At 43.3% G+C, this 24,839-nt stretch overlaps 1 protein-coding gene across 1 annotated transcript in view; it reads right to left on the reverse strand.

Moving 5' to 3' along the window:
• The window catches only part of ITGA11 (integrin subunit alpha 11), a 131,271-nt gene that overhangs the window by 82,863 nt on the left and 23,569 nt on the right, over positions 1–24,839 (reverse strand). The window contains exon 2 of the mRNA XM_023220911.1: positions 18,706–18,817. Within this exon, the coding sequence (XP_023076679.1) occupies positions 18,706–18,817 (112 nt within the window). The remainder of the gene's footprint in view (positions 1–18,705; positions 18,818–24,839) is intronic.

A 24,839-nucleotide genomic window follows, 5' to 3' on the forward strand; every position in this document is an offset into this window, starting at 1 on the left:
CATGCTCCCTTTTCCCCAAGAGAAGCTTCTGTTTCCCATTGGGACACTCCCCAGGATTTAGGAAACAGGCGCCGGTCGGTTCTGCAGGGGGCAGCCCATCTCCCAACTTCCTTTCTCTCCCTCTCCACCAGGATCCCCTTTCTCCTTTTTCTCCTGGTCCAGGGACTCTCCCTCTTGCTGCCCTTGTCCTTTTCTCTGTGCACACTCTCTTCGCCCCGCCATGAGTCTGCAGGCCCACTGCTGCAGGTGGGCGCTGGGAGTCTGGATGGGGCTCTTTCTCCTTCCCTCCTCTTGTGGGTAAAAGGCAGGCTGATGAGACTAAAGACACTGGCAGCTGCAGAGAGAAGCAGCGAGAGGCGGGACAGGGCAGCCTCCCCTCACCTTGGCCACCTCTCACCCCCTATCTCACCCATGTCTATCAGAGACTCGGGGCAAGGGAGTGAAGAGGGGAAGGAAGAAAGAGAAGGGATGTGGGAGGAGGGGATGAGGGGAAAGGGAGGGGAACAAGGAGAAAAGTTGAGAAAGTAAGATGAGAAATCCAGAAATCAGTTAGAGGAAATAGGCAAAGAGAAGGAAAACGGATGGAAAAGTAGAAGAAGGTAGGGGAAAAGATAAGAGGGAGAGAGGGAAGGGGCCTCTGGGTGCATTACAAGAATGAAGCGTGAGCAGATCGCCTCAAAAATAGCACCTTCTGCCCTCCCCACTTCACCTCCAGCCCCACGCCCGCTGTCTCTGGGCTCTCCATGGCCCCACACATGGAGGCGTCTACACGGTGATTCTGCCTCTGCCTGTCGTCACCAGCTTAAGACCCTGGGAATGGCAACCACTAAGTGTGTGGTTCTTAGAGTGCGGTTCCCAGACCGGCAGCACCAGCACTACCTAGGAAGTTCTACAAAAGCACATTTTCAGGCCTCACTCAGACCTACTGAATCAGCGACTCTGGAGGTGGGGCCCAGTAATCCGATTTAGCAAGCTTTCCAGGGATGCACGCGCGCTAAGGTTTCAGAATCATTGCTGGACAGTAGTTCATTCCAGACTCTTTACACATGACAGTAAATCCTTGCAGAGACTGGAGATTTTCTGTATGTGTTAATGTATATTATGAACATTCCTTTACATCCCCAGGGCTCTAGTCCTGGTAGAGGCTGCCCAGTGCTGTGAGCTGCCCAGCCAGGCGCCTTCAGCTGCTTCTGGGAGAGGCACTCCTGGTTGCTGCTTTCCCTCCTAAAGCTGGAAGTTCTCACGATGCTGCACCCACCTTCGTCTTCGTCACAATCCTCTCCTCTTCTGCCCCCGGACACAGCACCTCCTCTGACCCTTCTCTCTCAGCCTTCTCTTCCTCCTCCCTGCCCATACCTATGGACGTTCTGCATTCTGTGGTTCTTCCTAAGCCCCGCTTCCTTCTCCTTGCTGAATGGAGCTCTCCTGACGCACATCTGGGTCTTAGCCCTAATCTCCCTGCCAAGCTGAAGTCCCCCTTCCCTGCACCTGGATGGCCCTTGGATCCTTCAAACCAAGGAGTCCAAAGCTCAGCTCACCTGAACTTCCAAAGCCTGCCCCCTGTTGCTGGATTTTGCTTTTGTACAAAGGACGCCACAGTCTTCCTAGTCAGCAAGATATGTCCTCAATCATCCTGCAGCCTCTTGCATCTCCAAACTTGCCTCCTTCTACTCTTGTCCTAGCTCACTCTACTCCAGCTTCCTTGAACATCTCAAGCATGCGCCTACCTCAGGGCCTTTGCACTTGCCATTCCTTCTGCCTGGAATACTCTTTTCTCAGATAACCACGATTCTCTTAGATTCTTCCTTTCCCTCGTGTCTCTAATGACTGTCATCCTGTCATGGCGGCCTCCTAGACAGCCTGTATAAAGTTGAGCCCTCAATTCAACCTCTGTTCCCAAGCCCACTTACCCTGCTTAATGCTTTTCCATTGCACAGATAACTATCTGACAGATGATGGACAAACTAATCATACGTTTTGCCCCTCCAGAAGAAAAACTCCATCAGAGCAGAGACCTTGCAATTCTATTCACCATTGAATTTCCAGAACCTATAACAGGTACTCAAGAAGTACTAATGGAATGAATGAATGAACTACTGATGTTCATAAAGCACGCCCCTTTCTCGAGCCCCCACCCCATAGCTTGGATGTCCTCTTTGCTCACCTAGACCTCTACAGCCTTCCCACTTGGCTCCTCACCTCCAGGGTCTCCTCCCTCGATTCCATCCTCCACATGGTAGCCAAATTGATCACCTGAAATTATAACTCTGGTGAGCTACTCTCCTGCTCTAAAACCTCCAATGGCTCCCTATTGCCTCCCAGGTATAGTCTTTTCACTCTGCTATTTAGGAACTCCATGGTAGGATCATCACTCTCCCAACTTTGGGCCTTACTTCTCTGCTTTTTGTACCTTCTCTCCAGTCAAATGGGACAGCAGCCTTTCCCCAAATGCAGTTTCTTCTTTTCCATCTCTGTACTCTTTCCCATGCTGTTCCCTCCATCTGCTGTACTCTTCTCACCCATGTCTACTCTGAACATTGGAATCTTATCCACCTGGAAGCCTCCTCCTTCACAATCCACTCTCAATCCGCTCCACCCCCGCAGCCTCCTGCTATGTTGGAAATTAACTCTCCCTCCCATGAACACCTGAGATCCTTTCTGTGTGTGTCCCTCCCTTGGGATTCATCTGAGATCGGGGTTCTGTGAACATACACCTTCTCTTCCAGGTTGGGCAGCACTTGATCGCCCCCCAACCCACTTATGCAAATACACTTAGTGCTGGGCCCTGTGGACACCACAACCTTGCTCTCATGGGGCCAGCAGTGCGTCTGGGGAGGGGCATGGCAGCCCTGGGGCTGAGGCTGCCTCTGCTCTGTGTCCCCTTGGGGCTCACCAGGCCCCTGCCCTGAGGCAGAGAGAGTAGACAGATCTGGGCTCCAGTCTTGCCTCTGCCTCTGACACTTACTAATTATGTCATCATTTGGAGTCTCAGTTGCTTTGCCTGTAAAATGGGGACAAACCTACTTCCCCTACAAGTTGCTCCTGTCTGTACACCTGTACCCAGGGAATTCACCGAGATCTCTTGTTCTTAGAGCCCACCGTGCCCCCTAGAGAGTCCCCTTTTGGAGCTCACTGGGGGCTGGCAGTCTTCTGCTCCCTGGCGCCCTGGAGGAGAGGAGGAGAAACGTTCTGCCTTGCTGAGAGCTGAGGCTTCTCCTCTCTCCAGGGATGAGAGCTGCAGTGAAAAACGGGAAACTTGTGAGGCCCAGCTCTGTTTTTTCTCAACACCAGGAGGCTTCCTGCTTCAGGGGGCCAAAGGCTCAGAGAGGCCCTCTGCAAACCCTGCATCGGAGCTGCTGGGACATCAAATGGCCTTAAAACTCACGGAATTAATAATTTCAATGTAAATGCAATAGAATCATGTGGATTAAATTTCTCCGAAAATACACAAGGGCTTAAAAAGCAGGGGCAGGGAACACTCAGCCCAAGACGAATTTGTTTTCTCTTTCCTTTTTGTGTGTCTGCGAGTGTTGTTATTGTTGCTAAAACCAAGGGATGTGAAAAACTGTTCAAGATGTCTGAAGCGTTGGTGTATGGTCAGCTTTGCTGAGTTTGAGCTCTGAGTTGGGAGTGAGGTGGGCAGAAGGGGAAATGTTAAGAAAATAAAGTGACTGCCCCACCAGATCTGTCCTCTCATCCTCCAGCTGTTTACTGCAGGCCCTTGACATTCAAGGGGGCTCACAGCTGGTAAACGGGGCATATCTCATTGGTGCCTGAGGTGGGAGTCAACAGTGGGTTCTTCCCTGGGGGCAATGCTGGGACCTGGATTTGGGGCCAGGGCTGCGGAGTGATGTTCTTTCTCATTGGAATCTTTCTGTCCTACATGCTCAGTGGAAACAGCGATCTTCGGGGATCACAGTCTCTCTGCTAGTGTCCCCTGGGAAACTCTTTCAAACGCAGCTTCCTGGCCTCCCCAACAGGCCCAGGAGATGCAGACCAAGGCACGCAAGCTCTGCCTGAAGTGTTGGAAGCCAGGTCCACACCACAGAGGCAGGAAAAGCCTAGGTCAGAGGGAGCCTCGCCATCAAGTCAGCAGTGGCCTGCAATGACTCAATCCTCGTTTCCTGTTTTACTGATTACAAAATACAATCATGTTTTGGGTATTCTTTGATCTTGCCTAGCTCCCTGGGACAGATATGCTTATTCCTATTTTACACATGGGCAAATAGAGGTTCGGGAAGGTTGGCAGAGGTTCTTCCAAGGTTCTTCCTCCACGTGGCAGAGGCTTCGAACTTCGAACCTTTGTTCCTGTCCTTCCTTTGAGGTACACCCTGGCATGGAGCTGAATCAATACATACCACTGGGGTCATGCTTAATAGTCAGTCAATGTCTCCTAAATGACACTGGCATCAACCTCTCCTTTCCAGGATCAATACCCATAGGGTCCTAGGTCTGAATCAAATTCTTGGAATGCTGCCCACACGACAGGGAAGATGGGGCCAGAAGAGCAAGCAGGGAGGGGAAAATCAAGCAGGATTTGTGGTGGGGTCCTCACAAGTGGGGACGGAGATTCTAGAAAGGCCCAGTGTGCTTCTGTCCATTCTGGAGGTGGCTCAGTTCTCGGGGTCCCCAAGGCCACCCTCTGTGTTTCTCAGCTTAGTTGTGGCAGTAACATGCTGAGGTTCAGTGGCTGCAATGGGTGGGACCCTGCCCACCTGGGGCACCATTTCTCTCCCACAATGCTCCAGGCTGCACTCAGATCAGCAAAAGCTGCCAGAAGTTGATTCTGTCATATCTTTCTGCTCTTCTATGCCCAACCTCCCAGATCATGTTCAAATGCCCTCTTCCATGGAGCCTTCCCAGAGAACCCAGGCACAGTGATTCTCCTTTCAGAGTCTGACTGGGTTTCTGTTGTGAGGAAGATGCTGCGTTGGCTGCTCTTGGGCTGCAGGGAGATGAAGCTGGTGTCCAACAGGGGAGATGGGCCATGGGCCGTAGTGACTCCAACACAAAGTTGAAAGTGGTATGTGTTATCAGAGAAAAGGCTTGGGGAGGGTAAGGTCATTTTAGGCTAGGAGAAGGGTTCAGAAAGCCTTCAGGGAGAAAGTAGCCTCAAAGATGCATATAATTAATACCAGGTCATATTTGACTTGCATTGGTTTTAAATTATTTCAAGGGTATTAATGTTGCCTCCTTAACTGGTCTGTGACTTATTTGAGAGTGAAACCATGTTTTACTCATACCAGTATTTTGCAGAGTCTAGTAAAATTCATTAACAGAAACCTAATAAACAAATACTGGTCAAAATAAATTCTGTCTTGGAAAAGTCAGTTCAACTTAATCTTTAACCTTTCATATCATGTAAACAATATGGATGTCATGTGTCTTATGTCTGGGCTGGTTGAAAGAAGCTCAAATCCTTAATTCAGTCTGCCAAAGTAAGTTCTTTGAGCACCTACTAAATGCCGGGAATTACCCCCTTGATTTTAGGAAGAAAGATAATGATACAGGCAATTACTATTCAATTTGATAAGTACTATGAAAAGAGAAACACAGAATTCCATGGGGGCAGCTTATATAATGATAGGAAGGGATGGTCAGAGAAAGTTTCTCAGAGGAAGTGATATCTAAGTTGATAAAAGAATATGAAAGAGGGATTTCAATTCTAGCCACAAACAACTATGTAAACAGCACAAAGTATCTAAAACAACTATTTTCAGGCACTGGACAGCAATCAAAGCAGAGCTCAATACTTGTAAGAAGGGAAATACAGAAGCTGAACCCCTATTCACTCCAATTTTTCCTCTGAGGGCATTTTCTTTGCTGCAGCATGGGGAAATGGATACAGACAGTAGCAGTCTTGTTGGATGGAGGAAATAGGGATCGAAGTTGGGGCTGCAAAGATGACTAGGATTTGGAAGGAGCAGCGTACTAGAAAAGAGAGAACAACAGAAAATGAGTCTCAAAGGCTCTGTTGAAAATTTCCCTCAGATTCTTAGCTGACTCCTAAGCTGTATATGCATAGTGTGATACACTGGAAAATCTATCAGAAAACAGCCAATGGGAGCAGAGATTTTAGAGGTTGCCTCCTAGTCTTGGAGGGAGGTGTTGGGGTTCATGCCCAGTCAGAAAGGAGAGACCTTAGTGAATACTCTGGGATTTCATTTGAGACCCCAGAAAATCTATGCTCTAAGAGTAAAGACCATATCCTAGGAATTAGGGCAAAACTAGGTTAGACCTATCTATCCTGACCATTGCCCAAACCATACCTTGGTAGGATCTGGATGATTTCACCAGTAATTTAGCTGACTATCTGAACAAAACATAGCTTTCTTTAAAGGAAGGTAAAGTAATCAATAGCTTCGATAATGTAACATCCACAATATTCACAATATTTACAAAGTAAATAAATAATCAGGAAACATTGGATAACCATGAGATAAAATAGTCACTAGAAGCAGACCAGAGATGATCCAGATATTGGAGTTAATCAACCAGGACCTCAAAATAATTATAATTAATGCGTTAAAGAAAATAGAATAAGAGATGGACAAATGGGATCAAGACAGATTATTGTGACAGAATTAGAATCTGTAAAAAAAAAATCCAGTGGAAATTCAGGAGCAAAATAAAATATCTGTCATAAAGAGTATATTGAATGGATTTAGCCACACACTGGATACAGCAGAAAGCTGGATTAGTGACCCTGAAAACAGATGAATAGAGGATATCTAAACTGTTTCATACCAAGAGAAAAATTGAATAAAAAACTGAATGGAAATATGAGAAACATGGCAAGAAGAACTAACATACATACAATTCAAGTTTAGAAAGAAAATGAGAGAAGAAATAAAAGCTGTATTTTTAAAAATGAAGGTAAAGAATTTTCCAAATCTTGTTAAAAGCATCAATGCAGATTCAAGAAGATTTGGAAACCCCAGGCAGAACAAATACAACAAAACTACATTTGGATTCATCATAGTCAAACTGCTGACATTAAAGGCAAATAAGAAAGCAACCACAGGAAAATGACATATTGCATTCAAAAGAATGATACAACTGATGGTTGACATCTCAACAGAAACTGTAAAGCCAAAAGACAATGGAGTGACATTTTAAAACTCAAAGAAAAACTACATAAAAAATACGTCAGAAATTAAGGTGAGATTAAGATCTGTTTAGACAAACAAACAAAAACAAACAGAAAACCCAACTCCCAAGGCTGAAAGAACTATTGTTAGCAGACTTACACCACAAGAAATACTAAGTAGAGCTCTTTGGCTAAAAGAAAATTATCTCAAATGAGAGCACAGAATTATATAAAAGAGATGAAGAACACCAGAAAGGGTAGTTATGTGGATAAGTAGACATAAATATTAATAACTTAAAGCAACAATAACAATAATGTCTTGTGGAATTTATAACATATGCAAAAAAGGTAAAATATATGACAAAAATAACACAAAGGACAGGACAGGGAACTGGAATCAAACTGTTGTAAAGTTCTTGTGTTACTCACAAAGTGGTAAAAACACTAATTGCAAGTAGATTGTAAATCTGTATTAGAAATGAAAATGGAGATATTACAACTGACACCACAGAGGTATAAGAGACCATTCAAGACTACTACGAACATCTATGCAAACAAACTAGAAAATCTAGAGGAAATGCATAAATTCTTGGAAGCATACAACCATCCTAACTTGAATCCGCAAGAAACAGTAATTTTGAACAGATCAATAACAAGCAGTGAGATTGAATCAGTAATTTAAAATATTGCCAACAAACATCTAAGAATTTAAATTACACAGCATTTCTCTTGACCACCGTGGAGTTGAATTAGAAATACAATAGAAAGACAACTAGAAAATCTCCAAATATTTGGAAATTAAAAAACACATTTCTAAGTAACCCATGGTCCAAGGAAGAAATCAAGATGAGAATTAGAAATTACTTTAACCTTAATGATAATGAAAACATCAAAATTTGTAGGATGCAGCTAAAGCAATGTTAGAGGAAATATATAGCCTTATATATATATTTCAGAAAAGAAAAAGGGTCAGGAAGTCAACAATTTAAGTAAGAAGCTAGAAAAAGACAATTCCAAAAAATGGAAGAAATAATTAAAATAAGAATAGAAACCAATGAAAGAGAAATCAGAGATTCAATAGAGAAAATCAATAAAGCCCAGAGTTGATCCTTAGAAAACATTAACAAAATTAATATACCCATAGCAAGACTGATCAAAAACAAGAGGAACAACACAAATTACCAAAAAGAGAAATGAAAAAGAGGATCTATAGATCTTACAGACATTGAAAAGATAATAGGAGGCTAATATCAATATTTGTGGATAAAATTTGAATGAAATGCACAAATTACTTGAAAAACCCAAGTTACTAAAATTAACAGAAGGAATAGCAAATCTGAATAATCCATTATCTTTAAGAAGTTGAGATCCATTCCAAGATGGCCGAAAAGGAACAGCTCAGGTCTGCAGCTCCCAGCGTGATCGATGCAGAAGACGGGTGATTTCTGCATTTCCAACTGAGCCTCCACTGGTGATATCCAGGCAGACAGTGTCTGGAGTGGACCTCCAACAAACTCCAACAGACCTGCAGCTGAGGGACCTGACTGTTAGAAGGAAAACTAACAAACAGAAACGAATAGCGTCAACATCAACAAAAAGGTCATCTACACCAAAACCCCATCTGTAGGTCACCAACATCAAAGACCAAAGGTAGATAAAATCACAAAGATGGGGAGAAACCAGAACAGAAAAGCTGGAAATTCTAAAGATCAGAGCGCCTTTTCTCCAAAGGATCGCAGCTCCTTGCCAGCAGTGGAACAAAGCTGGATGGAGAATGACTTTAATGAGTTGACAGAAGTAGGCTTCAGAAGGTCGGTAATAATAAACTTCTCCAAGCTAAAGGAACATGTTCGAATCCATCATAAGGAGGCTAAAAGCCTTGAAAAAAGTTAGATGAATGGCTAACTAGAATAAACAGTGTAGAGAAGACCTTAAATGACCTGATGGACCTGAAAACCATCGCACGAGAACTACATGACGCATGCGCAAGCTTCAATAGACGATTCGATCAAGTGGAAGACAGGGTATCAGTGATTGAAGATCAAATTAATGAAATAAAGTGAGAAGACAAGGTTAGAGAAAAAAGAGTAAAAAGAAACAAACAAAGCCTCCAAGAAATATGGGACTATGTGAAAAGACCAAATCTACATTTGATTGGTGTATCTGAAAGTGATGGGGAGAATGGAACCAAGCTGGAAAACACTTTTCAGGATATTATCCAGGAGAACTTCCCCAACCTAGCAAGGCAGGCCAACATTCAAATTCAGGAAATACAGAGAACACCATAAAGATACTCCTCAAGAAGAGCAACCCTAAGACACATAATTGTCAGATTCGCCAAGGTTGAAATGAAGGAAAAAATGTTAAGGCAGCCAGAGAGAAAGGTCAAGCTGCCCACAAAGGGAAGCCCATCAGACTAACAGTGGATCTCTTGGAAGAAACCTTACAAGCCAGAAGAGAGTGGGGGCCAATATTCAACATTCTTAAAGAAAAGAATGTTCAACCCAGAATTTCATATCCAGCCAAACTAAGCTTCATAAGTGAAGGAGAAATAAAATCCTTTACAGAGAAGCAAATGCTGAGAGATTTTGTCACCACTAGGCCTGCCCTTACAAGAGCTCCTGAAGGAAGCACTAAACGTGGAAAGAAACAACTGGTACCAGCCAATGCAAAAACATGTCAAACTGTAAAGACCATCGATGCTATGAAGAAACTGCATCAATTAATGGGCAAAATAACCAGTTAACATCATAATGACAGGATCAAATTCACACATAACAATATTAACTTTAAATGCAAATGTGCTAAATGCTCCAATTAAAAGACACAAACTGGCAAATTGGATAAAGAGTCAAGACCCATCAGTGTGCTCTATTCAGGAGACCCATTTCACATGCAAAGAGGCGCATAGGCTCAAAATAAAGGGATGGAGGAAGATCTACTAAGCAAATGGAACAAAAAAAAAAAGCAGGCATTGAAATCCTAGTCTCTGATAAAACAGACTTTAAACCGACAAAGATCTAAAGAGACAAAGAAGGCCATTACATAATGGTAAAGGGATCAATTCAACAGGAAGAGTTAACTATCCTAAATATATATGCACCCAATGCAGGAGCACCCAGATTCATAAAGCAAGTCCTTAGAGACCTACAAAGAGACTTAGATTCCCACACAATAATAATGGGAGACTTCAACACCCCACTGTCAACATTAGATCCACATGACAAAAAGTTAACCAGGATATTCAGGAATTGAACTCAGCTCTGCGCCAAGCGGACCTAATAGACATCTACAGAACTCTCCACCCCAAATCAACAGAACATACATTCTTCTCAGCACCACATCACACTTATTCTAAAATTGACCACATAATTGGAAGTAAAGCACTCCTCAGCAAATGTAAAAGAACAGAAATCACACCAAACTGTCTCTCAGACCACAGTGCAATCAAATTAGAACTCAGGATTACGAAACTCACTCAAAACCGCTCAACTACATGGAAACTGAACAACTTGCTCCTGAATGACTACTGGGTAAATAACGAAATGAAGGCAGAAATAAAGATATTCTTTGAAACCAATGAGAACAAAGACACAACGTAGCAGAATCTCTGGGACACATTTAAAGCAGTGTGTAGAGGAAAACTTATAGCACTAAATGCCCACAAGAGAAAGCAGGAAAGATCTAAAATTGACACCCTAACATCACAATTCATAGAACTAGAGAAGCAAGAGCAAACACATTCAAAAGCTAGCAGAGGGCAAGAAATAACTAAGATCAGAGCAGAACTGAAAGAGATAGAAACACAAAAAATCCTTCAAAAAATCAATGAATCCAGGAGCTGGTTTTTTGAAAAGATCAACAGAACTGATAGACTGCTAGCAAGACTAATAAAGAAGGAAAAAGAGAAGAATCAAATAGATGCAGTAAAAAATGATAAAGGAGATATATCACCACCGATCCCACAGAAATACAAACTACCATCAGAGAATACTATAAACACCTCTACACAAATAAACTAGAAAATCTAGAAGAAATGGATAAATTCCTGGACACATACACCCTCCCAAGACTAAACCAGGAAGAAGTTGAATCTCTGAATAGACCAATAACAGGCTCTGAAATTGAGGCAATAATTAATAGCCTACCAACCAAAAAAAGTCCAGGACCAGACGGATTCACAGCCGAATTCTACCAGAGGTACAAAGAGGAGCTGGTACCATTCCTTCTGAAACTATTCCAATCAATAGAAAAAGAGGGAATCCTCCCTAACTCATTTTATGAGGCCAACATCATCCCGATACCAAAGCCTGGCAGAGACATAACAAAAAAAGAGAATTTTAGACCAATATCCCTGATGAACATCGATGCGAAAATCCTCAATAAAATACTGGCAAATTGAATCCAGCAGTACATCAAAAAGCTTATCCACCATGATCAGGTTGGCTTCATCCCTGGGATGCAAGGCTGGTTCAACATACACAAATTAATAAACATAATTCATCACATAAACAGAACCAATGACAAAAACCACATGATTATCTCAATTGATGCAGAAAAGGTCTTTGACAAAATTCAACAGCCCTTCATGCTAAAAACTCTCAATAAACTAGGTATTGATGGAACGTATCTCAAAATAATAAGAGCTATTTATGACAAACCCACAGCCAATATCATACTGAATGGGCAAAAACTGGAAGCGTTTCCTTTGAAAACCAGCACAAGACAAGGATACCCTCTCTCACCACTCCTATTCAACACAGTGTTGGAAGTTCTGGCCAGGGCAATCAGGCAAGAGAAAGAAATAAAGGGTATTCAATTAGGAAAAGAGGAAGTCAAATTGTCCCTGTTTGCAGATGACATGATTGTATATTTAGAAAACCCCACTGTCTCAGCCCAAAATCTCCTTAAGCTGATAAGCAACTTCAGCAAAGTCTCTGGATACAAAATTAATGTGCAAAATTCACAAGCATTCCTCTACACCAATAACAGACAAACAGAGAGCCAAATCATGAGTGAACTCTCATTCACAGTTGCTACAACGAGAATAAAATACCTAGGAATCCAACTTACAAGGGATGTGAAGGACCTCTTCAAGGAGAACTACAAACCACCGCTCAATGAAATAAAAGAGGACACAAACAAATGGAAGAACAGTCCATGCTCATGGATAGGAAGAATCAATATTGTGAAAATGGCCATACTGCCCAAGGTAATGTATAGATTCAATGCCTTCCCCATCAAGCTACCAATGACTTTCTTCACAGAATTGGAAAAAAAAACTACTTTAAAGTTCATATGGAACCAAAAAAGAGCCTGCATTGCCAAGACAATCCTAAGCAAAAAGAACAAAGGGAGGCATCATGCCACCCGACTTCAAACTATACTACAAGGTTACAGTAACCAAAACAACATGGTACTGGTACCAAAACAGATATATAGACCAATGGAACAGAACAGAGACCTCAGAAATAACACCACACATCTACAACCATCTGATCTTTGACAAACCTGACAAAAACAACAAATGGGGAAAAGATTCCTAGCCATATGTAGAAAACTGAAACTGGATCCCTTCCTTACACCTTATAAAAAATTAATTCAAGATGGATTAAAGACTTAAATGTTAGACCTAAAACCTTTAAAACCCTAGAGGAAAACCTAGGCAATACCATTCAGGACATAGGTATGGGCAAGGACTTCATGACTAAAACACCAAAAGCAATGGCAACAAAAGAGCCCAAATAGAAAAATGGGATCAATCAAACTAAAGGGCTTCTACACGGCAAAAGAAACTGCCATCAGAGTGAACAGGCAACCTACAGAATGGGAGAAAATTTTTGCAATCTATCCATCTGACAAAGGGATAATGTCCAGAATCTACAAAGAACTCAAACAAATTTACAAGAATAAAACAACCTCATCAAAAAGTGGACAAAGGATATGAACAGACACTTCTCAGAAGAAGACATCTATGCAGCCAACAGACACATGAAAAAATGCTCATCATCACTGGTCATCAGAGAAATGCAAATCAAAATCACAATGAGATACCACTTCATGCCAGTTAGAATGGCAGTCATCAAAAAGTCAGGAAACAACAGATGCTGGAGAGGATGTGGAGAAATAGGAACGCTTTTACACTGTCGGTGGGAGTGTAAATTAGTTCAACCATTGTGGAAGACAGTGTGGTGATGCCTCAAGGATCTAGAACTAGAAATACCATTTGATCCAGTGATCCCGTTACTGGGTGTATACCCAAAGGATTATAAATCATGCTGCTATAAAGACACATGCACACTTTTGTTTATTGTGGCACTATTCACAATAGCAAAGACTTGGAACCAACCCAAATGTCCATCAATGATAGACTGGATTAAGAAAATGTGGCACATATACACCATGGAATACTATGCAGTCATAATAAAGGATGAGTTCATGTCTTTTGCAGGAACATGGATGAAGCTGGAAACCATTATTCTCAGCAAACTATCACAAGGACAGAAAACCAAACACCACATGTTCTCATTCACAGGTGGGAATTGAACAATGAGATCACTTGGACATAGGGCGGGGAACATCACACACTGGGGCCTGTTGTGGGGTGGGGGCCTGGGGGAGGGATAGCATTAGGAGAAATACTTAACGTAAATGATGAGTTGATGGGTGCAGCAAAACCAACATGGCACATGTATACCTATATATCAAACCTGCACATTGTGCACATGTACTCTAGGACTTAAAGTATAATAATAATAATAATAATAATAAAAGAAGTTGAATCTATGATGAAAAACTTTCCCACAAAACAAACCTAGATGCTGTATTAGTGGATTATCCTAAACATTTAAAGAAGCCATAATACAGATCTTATGTTCTACCAGAGAATAGAAAAAAAATGAAAACATTTCTTAGCACATTTTATGAGCTCTGAATAACTGTAATACAAAAACTTGATAAGGGCATTTGCAAAAAGAAAATTTACAGGTCAATATATCTCATGAAACAAAACAGATACAAATACCCCAACAGAAACAAAATTCCTGAGAATATATACATAGGAGAATACAGGGTGACCAAATGAGGTTTATCCCAGGAATGCAAGTTTGGTTTAATAGTTAAGAAAAAAGAAATCAACCCAATCAATCAATCAATCAATCAATCAGTGTAATTAACCATATTAATAGAATGAAGGAGAACCTTTTGTCAGGTGTCGCAGAAAAATCATCTGATAAAATTCAGCAACTGTTCACAGTTTTTAAAAAAATCAACCTCAGAAATCTATGAATAGAAAAAAACTTCTTTAATCTAGAGAATCTAGAGGTATCTACAACAAGTAAATGAACAAATTAGAATTAACATCTTATTTAATTATGAAATATTGGAAAAATTCACTATCATAGCAGAAATAAGAAAAGAATGTTCAGTATCACCACTTCTTTTTGACCTTGCACTGAAGATCCTAACCAGTGCAATTAGAAAAACAAAGGTAGGAAAATTGGAAAAGAATAAACAAAACTGTAATTATTTCAGATGATCTGACTGTATACGTAGAAAATCCAAAGGAATCCAAAAGCGAGTTATTAGAAATAATAAATGACTTTAGTAAAGTTGCTGGATGTATTGTAAATATACAAAAATCAATTGTATTTTTATGCACTAGTAAAAAAGATTGAAAAATTAAATAAGAATATTTCATTTTTAACAGCATAAAATATAAATATATAATATATAATAGTGTAAAATACAAATATATTTATATTAAATATAACATTTATTATAATATGATTTATATTAAATATAATATAAATAGAAGTATAAATATTTTATAGTATAAAATGAATAGTATAAAATGAAATAAAAAATTTATTTCTAATAGCATAAATGCAAATATGAAAATAAAAATATTTACATTAAATATATATTTATTATGATATAATTTATATTAAATATAAGTATAACTATATTCATAGTATAAAATGAAATGAATAGTATAAAATGAAATAAGAATAGTTTATTTTTAATAGTATAAAATATAAATATATTTTATATTTTATTAATGCAATAAGAGATAAGTAAAACATACTGAATATTTCAAAACATTATTAAGATTTCATTTTCTCCTAAATTTATCCATAAAATTGAATATATAAATTCAGTATAACTCCCATAAAAATCTCAGCAAATTTTGTTGGAGAAAAACTGACAAGCTGACTTAAAAATTTATGTGGAAACATAAAGGATCTATCATAGCTAAAACAATCTTGTCAAAGAAAAACAGCCCCATTAAAAAAAAGGGCAAAGGACATGAACAGACACTTCTTAAAAGAAGACATACAAGCTGCCAAGAAACATATGGAAAAATGCTCCACATCACTAACCATCAGAGAAATGCAAATGAAAGCCACAGTGAGCTATCATCTCACACCAGTCAGAATGGCTATTATTAAAATGCCCCAAAGTAACAGTTGTTGGCAAGGCTGTAGAGAAAAGGACGTGCTTATACACCATTGGAGGGAATGTTAATTAGTTCAGAGTTTGGAGATTTCTCAGAGAACTAAAAATAGAATTACTATTTGACCCAGCAATCCCAATTACTGGGTATATTACCCAAAAGAAGATAAATCATTTACCAAAAGCACATGCACTTGTATGTTTATCATAGCACCATTCACAACAGCAAAGACATGGAATCAACCTAGGTGCCCGTGCCCATTAATGGTGGATAAAGAAACTGTGGTGCGTATACACCATGGAATACTACACAACCATGAAAAAGAAAGAAATCACGTCCTTTGCAGCAACATGGATGCGATTATTCTAAGCAAATTAACACAGAAACATAAAACCTAATATGGTGTGTTGTCACCATTATAAGTGGGAGCTAAACACTGGGTACACATGGACATAAAGATGGGAACAATAGACACTGAGGACCACCAGAGTGGGGAGGGAGGGAGGGAACAAGACTTGAAAAACTACCTATTGAGTAGCTCACTACCTGGGTGATAGGATCACTTGTACCCCAAACCTCCGCACAATGCAATATAGCCTTGTAACAAATCTGCACATGTACCCCTGAATCTAAAATAAAAGTTGAAATAAAAAAGAAAACCAAATATAGAGAATTCACACTACCTGACTTCGAGACTTATTTTAAAGCTGCAGTAACCAAAGCAGCTTTTTGTTTGCTCAAATTTAGATAAATAGACAAGTGGAATAAAATAGAGTCAAGAAACAGGCCCATATATCTATGGTCACCCGATTTTCAACAAAGATGACACTAGAATTCAATGGGGAAATTAGTCTTTAACAAATTGTGCCAAATCAATTGGTCATCCATATGAAAAAAAGAAAACAAAAACCTCTGACCTTTATCTCACACCTTACACAAACATTAACTTGGGATGAATCACTGACCTAAATAACAAAGCAAAAACATCAAACTTCTAGAAGAAAACAGAGAAGAATATCTTCATGATATGGGGAGAGATGAAGATTTCTTAAACAGGACACACTAAAAGCACTAACCATAACAAATATTGATAAACTAGATTTTATTAAAGTTAAGAACTTTTGTTTATCAAAAGATACCATTAAGAGAATGAATAGGCAAGCCACAGACTGGGAACAGATATTTGCAATGCTTCTATGTCACAAAGGATGTGTACACAAAATATATACATATACTTTAAAGGCCTTTAATCAATAAGAAAAAGACACACAACACAATCTTTAAAATGGGCAAAAGACCTGATACAGCATTTCACAAAAGGGGATACAAAAATGGCCATTAAATTTATGAAAAGTTGCTCAACATCATTAGTAAATAGTGAAATGCAAATTAAACCCACCATGAGATCCCACCACGCACAACTAGAATGACTAAAATTAAAATGACTGATAATGTCATGTGTTAGTGAGGACACGTCACAACCAGAAGGCTTTTATTTTACTAGAGAGAGTTTAAATTGGTAAACCACTTTGAAAAAAATGCCTGGCAGGTCCTACTAAAAAGTTAAACATAACTACCCTTTAACTCAGCAATTCTATCCCTGAGTAAAAACCCCATAAAAGTGAGCACATATGCCCATCAAAAGACATGTACATGAATGCCAATAGCAGCATTATCTGAAATAGCCCAAAATGGAAACAATCCAAATACAGTAAAATAAACACTAAACTTAAATACATTGTGGTAGATTAATACAATGGAATAATGCTTATCAATGGAAGCATGAAGTATAGCTCATTTAACAACATGTTAAACCTCACAGGCATAATGTTGAGTGAAAGAGGTCAGATACAAATGAGCACCTATTGCATGATTTCTCCTCTATGAAGTTCAAAACTAATCTATGGAGATAGGAGTCAGCATAGGGGGTCCCTGAAGGGGCACTGACTGGGTGGGGTGAGTGGGCACCACCTTCTGGGAAGCTGGAAATGGTGTATATCTCTGGGAGGTGATTGCATAGTAGTATATCACCTGGAAGTTCATTAAGCCATACACTCAAGATGCCTACACTTTATTGTATGTATGTTATACCTCGGTAGAAAGATAGTAAGTAAGATATTTCTTTACAAAAAGCAAAAAGAATATGAGAGAATTAGCCAGATGGTGGTGGGGTGAGCAGAGAAGTCAGGAGAGGGCGTCGCAGAAGGGAAGAGCATGTTTGAAGAAGATCTGGGGAAACAGCAATGCTGCGATCGTGCCATGTGGCTGGAGCGTTGAGCACAGGTAAGGGGGTGGGGGAGGCACAGGAAGAGAGAGAGGCTGGGGAGGGTAAACGGGCCAGAGTGGGAAGCGGGCAGCGTAGAACATTGATCACCAGTGTTCATGTGATCTCTTGACTATGCAAGGGCTTCTAAAAGGGCCATGCAGAGGCCTGGCCCTTTCCATCCCAGGAAGGATGGCCTTCTGCCAGCTAAACACCAAGTGGGGAGGAGGATGACTAACCATAAATGTGGTGAGAGATCTTATTGGGGTGATAAAAACATTCTAGAACTGATTCGTGGTGATGGCCTCATAACATGGTAAATTTTCTTAAAAAAAAAATCATCGACTTGGACACTTGAAATGAGTGAATTAGGTGATAAAATATGTTGAAATAAAGTTATTTTTAAAATTGGAGGTGAATCCTTTCTTCCTCCTGATTGCCCCTGCTCTGGAGGGCTCTCGGGGATCTTTCCCGCCCTCTCCCTCCACTTGATCTGGCCCTCCCTCCCCTTTGCCCCATTGCTGCCTGGGTTTCAGCTAGAGGGCACACTCACACCCATCCTCTCGGAGACACCCCCAGCAGCTCTCCAGGTAGACAGGACCAGGGGCTAACAATTGGTCCCCAGGTGGCTGCTACCTGCGCTGTCACATAACCCAGAGAAGGAGGGCTCGTTCATTCCCATTTCACAGATGAGAAGACAGAGGGCTTGAGAAATTGAAAACTCAAGCTTTCATAGTCAGGAGCAGAGCCTGTGCAGCCTCTGACCTGCTGGGACAGAGTCAAGTCACTGGAAATGTCAGTCTCCATGTGAGGGCCAGTGGGGCAGCCACGGGGCAGGATGGAGGGGCTAGGTGTGGAATGGTACAGGGCTGGGTGTGGGCGGCCGCCCTCACTCACCACTTCTTGCCACTGATATCATGCTGCTGCACTGTGTAGCCAAAGAAGGCGGTCCTGGAGCCAGGGATGACCCGGGGCTTCCTGGTGTCCATGTTGAAGGTGTCCGTGAACCCTGAGGCAGGGGGAGAGGAGAGGAGAAGAGAGGAGAAGCAGGGGAGTCAGACAGGCAGAGGTGTGGGCCTTGGGCTGTGTCAGGACCCACTGGCAGGTCATGAACCTTGGAGGGTCTTGGCTGTGGGATGAGCATGTTTCCCCATCTTGGGGAGCCCCTGTATGAGATGGCTGACATAGTCTCTGCCTGGAAGGGCCCACAGTCTGATGCGAGAGATTCCACCCCTGTCCTGGGGGAGCCTGATACAGTTTCATTGTGCATCCCTTCCAAATCTCATGTTGAAACAGGATTCCCAATGTTGGAGGTAGGACATGGTAGGAGGTGTTTGGGTCATGGGGGCGGATCCCTCATGAATTGCTTGGTGCCATCCCCTTGGTGATGAGTGAGTTCTCACTCTGAGTTCTCACAGACCTCGGTGTTTAAGACTGTGGGGCCTCCCCACTCTTTTTTTTGCTCCCACTCTTGCATGTGACACGCTGGCTCCCCTCTGCCTTCCACCATGATTGGAAGCTCCCTGAGGCCCTCATTAGAAGCAGATGCTGGCACCATGATTCCTGTACAGTCTGCAGAACAGTGAGCCAAAATAAACCTCTTTTCTTTTCTTTCTTTCTTTCCCTCCCCACCCTCCCCGAGACAGAGTCTCACTCTGTGGCCCAGGCTGGAGCACAGTGGTTCGGTCTTGGCTCATTGCAACTTCCTCCTCCTGAGTTCAAGCGATTCTTGTGCCTCAGCCTCCCAAGGAGCTGGGACTATAGGGACACGCCATCGTGCCTGGCTGATCTTTATATATATTTTTTAGTAGAGACAGGGTTTCACTGTGTTGGCCGGGCTACTGTTTTCTTTATAAATTACTCAGTCTCAGGTATTCCTGTATAGCCCCACAAAGAAAGGCCTAATACAGATCCTGTACATGGATAGGGGAGGCATAAAACCTGCTCTCAAAGAGACCCAGTCTGAATGGAAGACCTGTCCTTCCCCCAGGGAATTCCTGATTCTACCAGGGAGAGACAGTTGCCCTCCTTCTCCATCACTCCTTCCTCCCACCTGCTTCTTCCGGCTTTTGTTGGTTTCCTCTTTTTTATCTCTCTCATTTTCTTCCTCTCTCCTGCTCTCCCTTCTCTTCCCTCCTTCTCCCCTCATTACCGCCTCTCCTATCTGCTGAAGAGTCAGGGAACTGACATCCCCCTTCCCCTGCAAGCCTGAGGTCCCAGTGGCCATGGGCTCTAGCACCGGGCTCCCCACTTCCCTCTGAACCAGTTGGCAAAGCTCCATCTGGCTTTGGCAGGGACTACTTTTTGGCCGAGGCAACTGAAGCGAGCACAGAGAAAGCCCCATGACCCTTTTGCCCTGCCCCAAGGGTCGCCCCTGTTTGTTTAAGTCACCTGTCAATTAACTAATTCCTCCTGGCGGGAAGCCTGTGTTAAGCCAAATGCTTTACCCCTTTGGGCAAATCACAAGAAATAACAAAATAACAACTCACATCTGTATAGTACTTTCGGTTTCTGGGCCTCCTCACATCTGCCATCATTTGCTGTCACAGGACCTTGGAGAATGAGTGCGCATCATCCTCACTTGGCAGATGCACTTGGTACAGCACCAGAGAGGTTAAGAGGTTTGTCCAGGGGTGCACAGCAGGCCAGTGGTAGCATCAGAACTAGACCTCAGACACCTACTCTGTGACGCCTCCCCACCACAAGGCATTTTCAGGGCACATCTGGCCTTGATACCCATCCAAACTTGGGACCCATTAAATTTGAGGGGTGGGATCTTGCCACGAGTCAAAACTTTTAGATAAGTGAAAACAAATTGGCAGAACAGACTTTTTATCATTGTGGCCCCTTTCACATGTAGGGTACTTATTAAGTTGCAAAGACCATTCACATGTATGTTATCATTCGATCTCTGTGACAACCCCGTCAGGTGGGCAGCAAAGGGAAAACAGAGGGTCAGAGAGGTTAACTGACCTGCCCAAGGACCCAAGCCTGTTGGTTAGGGCCTCTGAATTTGAGGGTTGGGCCCGCACACGAGTGCCCCACTCTCCTTCCCCTGGGCACTGACCCCCTGCTCAGTATTCAAGGGGGAAGCCGTGGGGCGCTTACTTGAATAAGGCCTATTGTACAAGTTCCATCATTAGAGTCATAGAATTAAAGGCCCCAGAGGTAAAACTGAGGAACCTTCAAGCAGGGATGTTAGATACGTGTTATCTTATTGAGCATATGCCAGTTGATCGTGGCCACTTCTGGAGCACTGAGTTAGGAAAGATTCTGAGGTCAAGTCTGGGCTCAGCAGGCAAGAGGAGTGTGACTGAGAGCAGTACCTGCTACGGGGTCAGGGGAGGACAGTGGCGGCAAGTGACTATGTAGCTGTCAACTCTGTCTTCATGATTCCTAATCTGCCACATGGATTTCGTGTCATGGCCCTGGAGTAGGGGTTGGGGAAGAAGAGTATGTGGACCTGTTAGTGCTTTGTTTACAGAGCCCATGGCATAAATAAACTTATCAGCCTGGTTAGCAGCAGGCGGCCTTGGAGAAGAGGACTCTGTTCAGGTGAACACAGGATCCTGAAGAACACAGGTCCCTGGCCAGTGAAGGCATATCACAGAGGAAAGAGAGAGACACCAGTGTCACCTGTGCAGAGCGGGGAGCCTGGTGGGCACAGGGGGGTTACAGAAGTAGTGTTGCAGTGACAGAGAGAAACTTACCCTCTCTCCAAATCTGTCTCAGGAATGAACACACACGTATGCACACATGCACACACACACTCAGGTATACATGCATGCATGTGCACACACAGACACATATGCACAGGCTACATACATCCTGATTGTGGACGGCCCTTTGCCTGGCTTCCTGGTGCCCACTAGACACTAGGACCTCCCCTTCCTGCATCTGACCCATCAGGAAGAGGAAAGTATGTTCTAGCTGTCAGGAAATCCAGACCACCTACCACTTCCAGGCCTACAGAGGGGTGAGGGCCAGTGAAGCTGAAGCCACAGATTGTGTCTTTGGGGCCTTGTCCACCCCATGCCCTCTATCAGTGCTTCTTGTGCAACCATGGCCAGAGGGACCCTTCCAAGACCTGTGAGATCCCATCACCTCTCAGCTCCACCCCCTCTATCAACGAGTTTTCCATCCCATCAAAGCCAAGGCCAAACTCCTCATTGCAAGGCCCTCCATGATCTCACCCCATTCACTCTGCCCCACTAATTTCTACCCTCTCCTCCTCCTCTGCTCCAGTCACACTGACCCTCTTGCTGTCCTTCCAACGTCAGACTCGTTCTCTGCTCAGCGTCTTTGCCGTGGCTCTTCCCTCTTCCTGGAATGCTCTTCCTCCCATACCTGCAAGGCTCCCTCCAGTCTTAGAATCTCTGTTTCAATGCCGTCTTGTCCATCACCAGGCCACTACAACACCCCGGGGATTCCTTCCTGTGCCCCATTTTTCCTCATAGCACTTATCACAAACACATGACATTTATTTGTTTATTGCCACGTGGCTGATATTTAGAATATTCCTGTAGTCTCTAAGTGCCATGGGACTCTGCTGTGTCCTCACTGCTGTATCCTCAGTGCCTTGAATGAAGGTCCAGCTCATAGATATTGGTTGACTGGACAGTTAGAGACCAGGCCTTCATTTGTCTGGGACAATCTCTCCCCTCAGTGAGGAAAAGGAGAAAGGAACGAATGATGAGCACTGATATACTCCAGGCATGATTCTAGGCATCTAACCATGAGTTTTACATTAATCAATTAAATCTCACACCAACCCTGTGAGACAGATATGATCACACCTCTGGGATATTAAATAGTTTTCCCCAAATCACTCAACTGGGGACAGATTAGCTGGAAAAATGACCACATATCTTGGGGTGCCGGGGTGATGTGTTCTCTTCCCTCCCTAGATCGGCCTTTCATAAGAAGCACTCACTGGAGAGAAGGGAAGATTCCTTTCAGAGAAGAGGGTCTCTGCTTCCTGCCCTAGGTCCCACCGCCTCTGCCTTTGGGTTCCAGTTGGGAGACGCAATGGGAGGGAAAGCCAGCCACCCGTGTTCCATCCTGCAGCCAAAGTGAGGTGCCCAGTGAGCGGGTCGTGGGGATCCAGGGGGAGGTGGGACTAGTCCTAGACAGAGCCCCAACCTCACTGGGGACAGGATTAGTGAAATCTGGCCCCAAGGAAGAGGCATTAAATTACAAAGTGCTGGTTTCTTCCCCAGAGACAAGTTGGCATTTGCTTCTGACCAAACCGAACCAACCAGAGAGTGGATTTCCTAAAAATGATGTCAGTCAAGTCCATCTCTCTGACCTCGGCTCCTGACAAGATCTCTGGCCTCCTCCTTTTATGGTAGATGGGTTTCATGTTTGGGAAAGGTACTTTTCTCAGAGATTGGTGACTGCCAAATACCAACAAGATAAAATAAAGTTGTTTTGATGGGAACGAACAGGCCGATTGCAGAGATGTTGGGAGCCTGGTTGGGCAGCTTGCCACTGTTCTGCCCTTGATATTGATGACAGAGGGGGAAAAAAACCACAATTCCTGGGCTGCTGTCCTGTGGGCCATGGTCAAAGTTACGTCAGCTGTTGCTCCCTTTCTCAGAATCTTGTCTGTCTTTCAAAAAAAGCATCAGTCCCGTCTCAAGAAGGGACAAAAATAACATCAAGCCAGAGCATCACTTGGGGCTCACAGTTCTCAAAGCCACTCCACTCCCTGCAGGTTAAGGTGGAGGCCAGGTGGGGCAGTCCCAGTCCCAGGTGCTGAGGGCTGCTGGCCAGCATACGGCTAAGGCCATTCAACAGCTCAGCAGGGAGAGTTCGCTCCAGCTTAAGGAGTGTCTGCTGTGCTGTTCCATTTCCCTGCCTCTCCTCCTCCTCCCAAATAGCTTCCCAGGGATCTTGGGAGAAAGTCCAAAATGTTCCATGTGGCCCCATGGCCCTCAGCCTCTCCCTAGTCTGGTCTTGTGGGAATTTTCCTCTGGGTGCCTTTTCTGCTCCCTCAGATGCACCTTGCTTCCTCTGCCTCAGGGCCTCTGCCTGTGCCATTTCCTCTGCCTGAGCCTCTCTGATGAGCTTCCCATCACCTTCAAACCCCAGCATAACTGCATATCCTCCCCTGGCCTCCCCTGGGAAGCTTCTCTGATACATTGATTATATCAGATCTTGCTTAAGATCTCATCACCCCTGTGCCTTACTAATGGGTGACTGGTGACCTCTCCTTTTCTTATCACATTTAGTAATTCCACTCCATGGATGTGACTATCTGATTACTCCTGTCTCCCGCATCAGGACTCAGGCTCCATGAGGGCAGGATGGGGTCTGTTCACTACTCATTGTTGGGTCTAGCACTTAGCACAGGGGATGAGTGGAGGGCAAAACAAGAAGAGAGATGGGCCCTACCAGCTTGGGAGAGTGGCTCACAGGAAGCACGTGGAGTGCAAGTGTGCCCTGCAAGCAGATGTCATGGTTGTTAGAGAGAAGGACCATGTGGGCTCGGTGCTCAGGAAGCTTCTGGAGGTGTGATTCTGGCCCTGAAGGGCCATGTGGAGGAATAGGTGAAGTGGCCCAAAGGCGTTCCTAGTGCAAACGTGGAGCCAGGGAAAAGAAGAGAAAAGCCTACTTGGGTGGAGGTGTCAGGAATTGCCCGGCTCCCTCTGCCATCCTGCCAGGCTCCTTGAGAGTCAGGCCAGACATGAAGAGAGGATGGGCTTTCAGTTCTGGGAGAACTTGGTTAGAAGCCTGGCTCTAGCACTCATTCATAAGTGGGTGACCCTGGGGAGTTACTCTCCCTTTCTGGTTCTCAGTTTACTCATCTATAAAATAGGAATAAAAGTATCTATCCGGAAAAGTGGTTGGCAAGACTAAAGGGAGTAGCAAACCTCTGGCACTGCCTGGTGCAGGGAAGATATTCAATACTTCTTGGTTGAATAGAACTGGATCAAGATGCCCTGTTTCCTGAGCTGGCCTCAGTACTTTTGCCCATGCTGCTCACCTTGCCTGGAAGGCCTTTCTTCCCTTTGTCCTACACTTTCAAG

Source organism: Piliocolobus tephrosceles, chromosome 6 (assembly GCF_002776525.5).
Source record: "Piliocolobus tephrosceles isolate RC106 chromosome 6, ASM277652v3, whole genome shotgun sequence".
In the NCBI taxonomy this organism is placed as follows: domain Eukaryota; kingdom Metazoa; phylum Chordata; class Mammalia; order Primates; family Cercopithecidae; genus Piliocolobus; species Piliocolobus tephrosceles.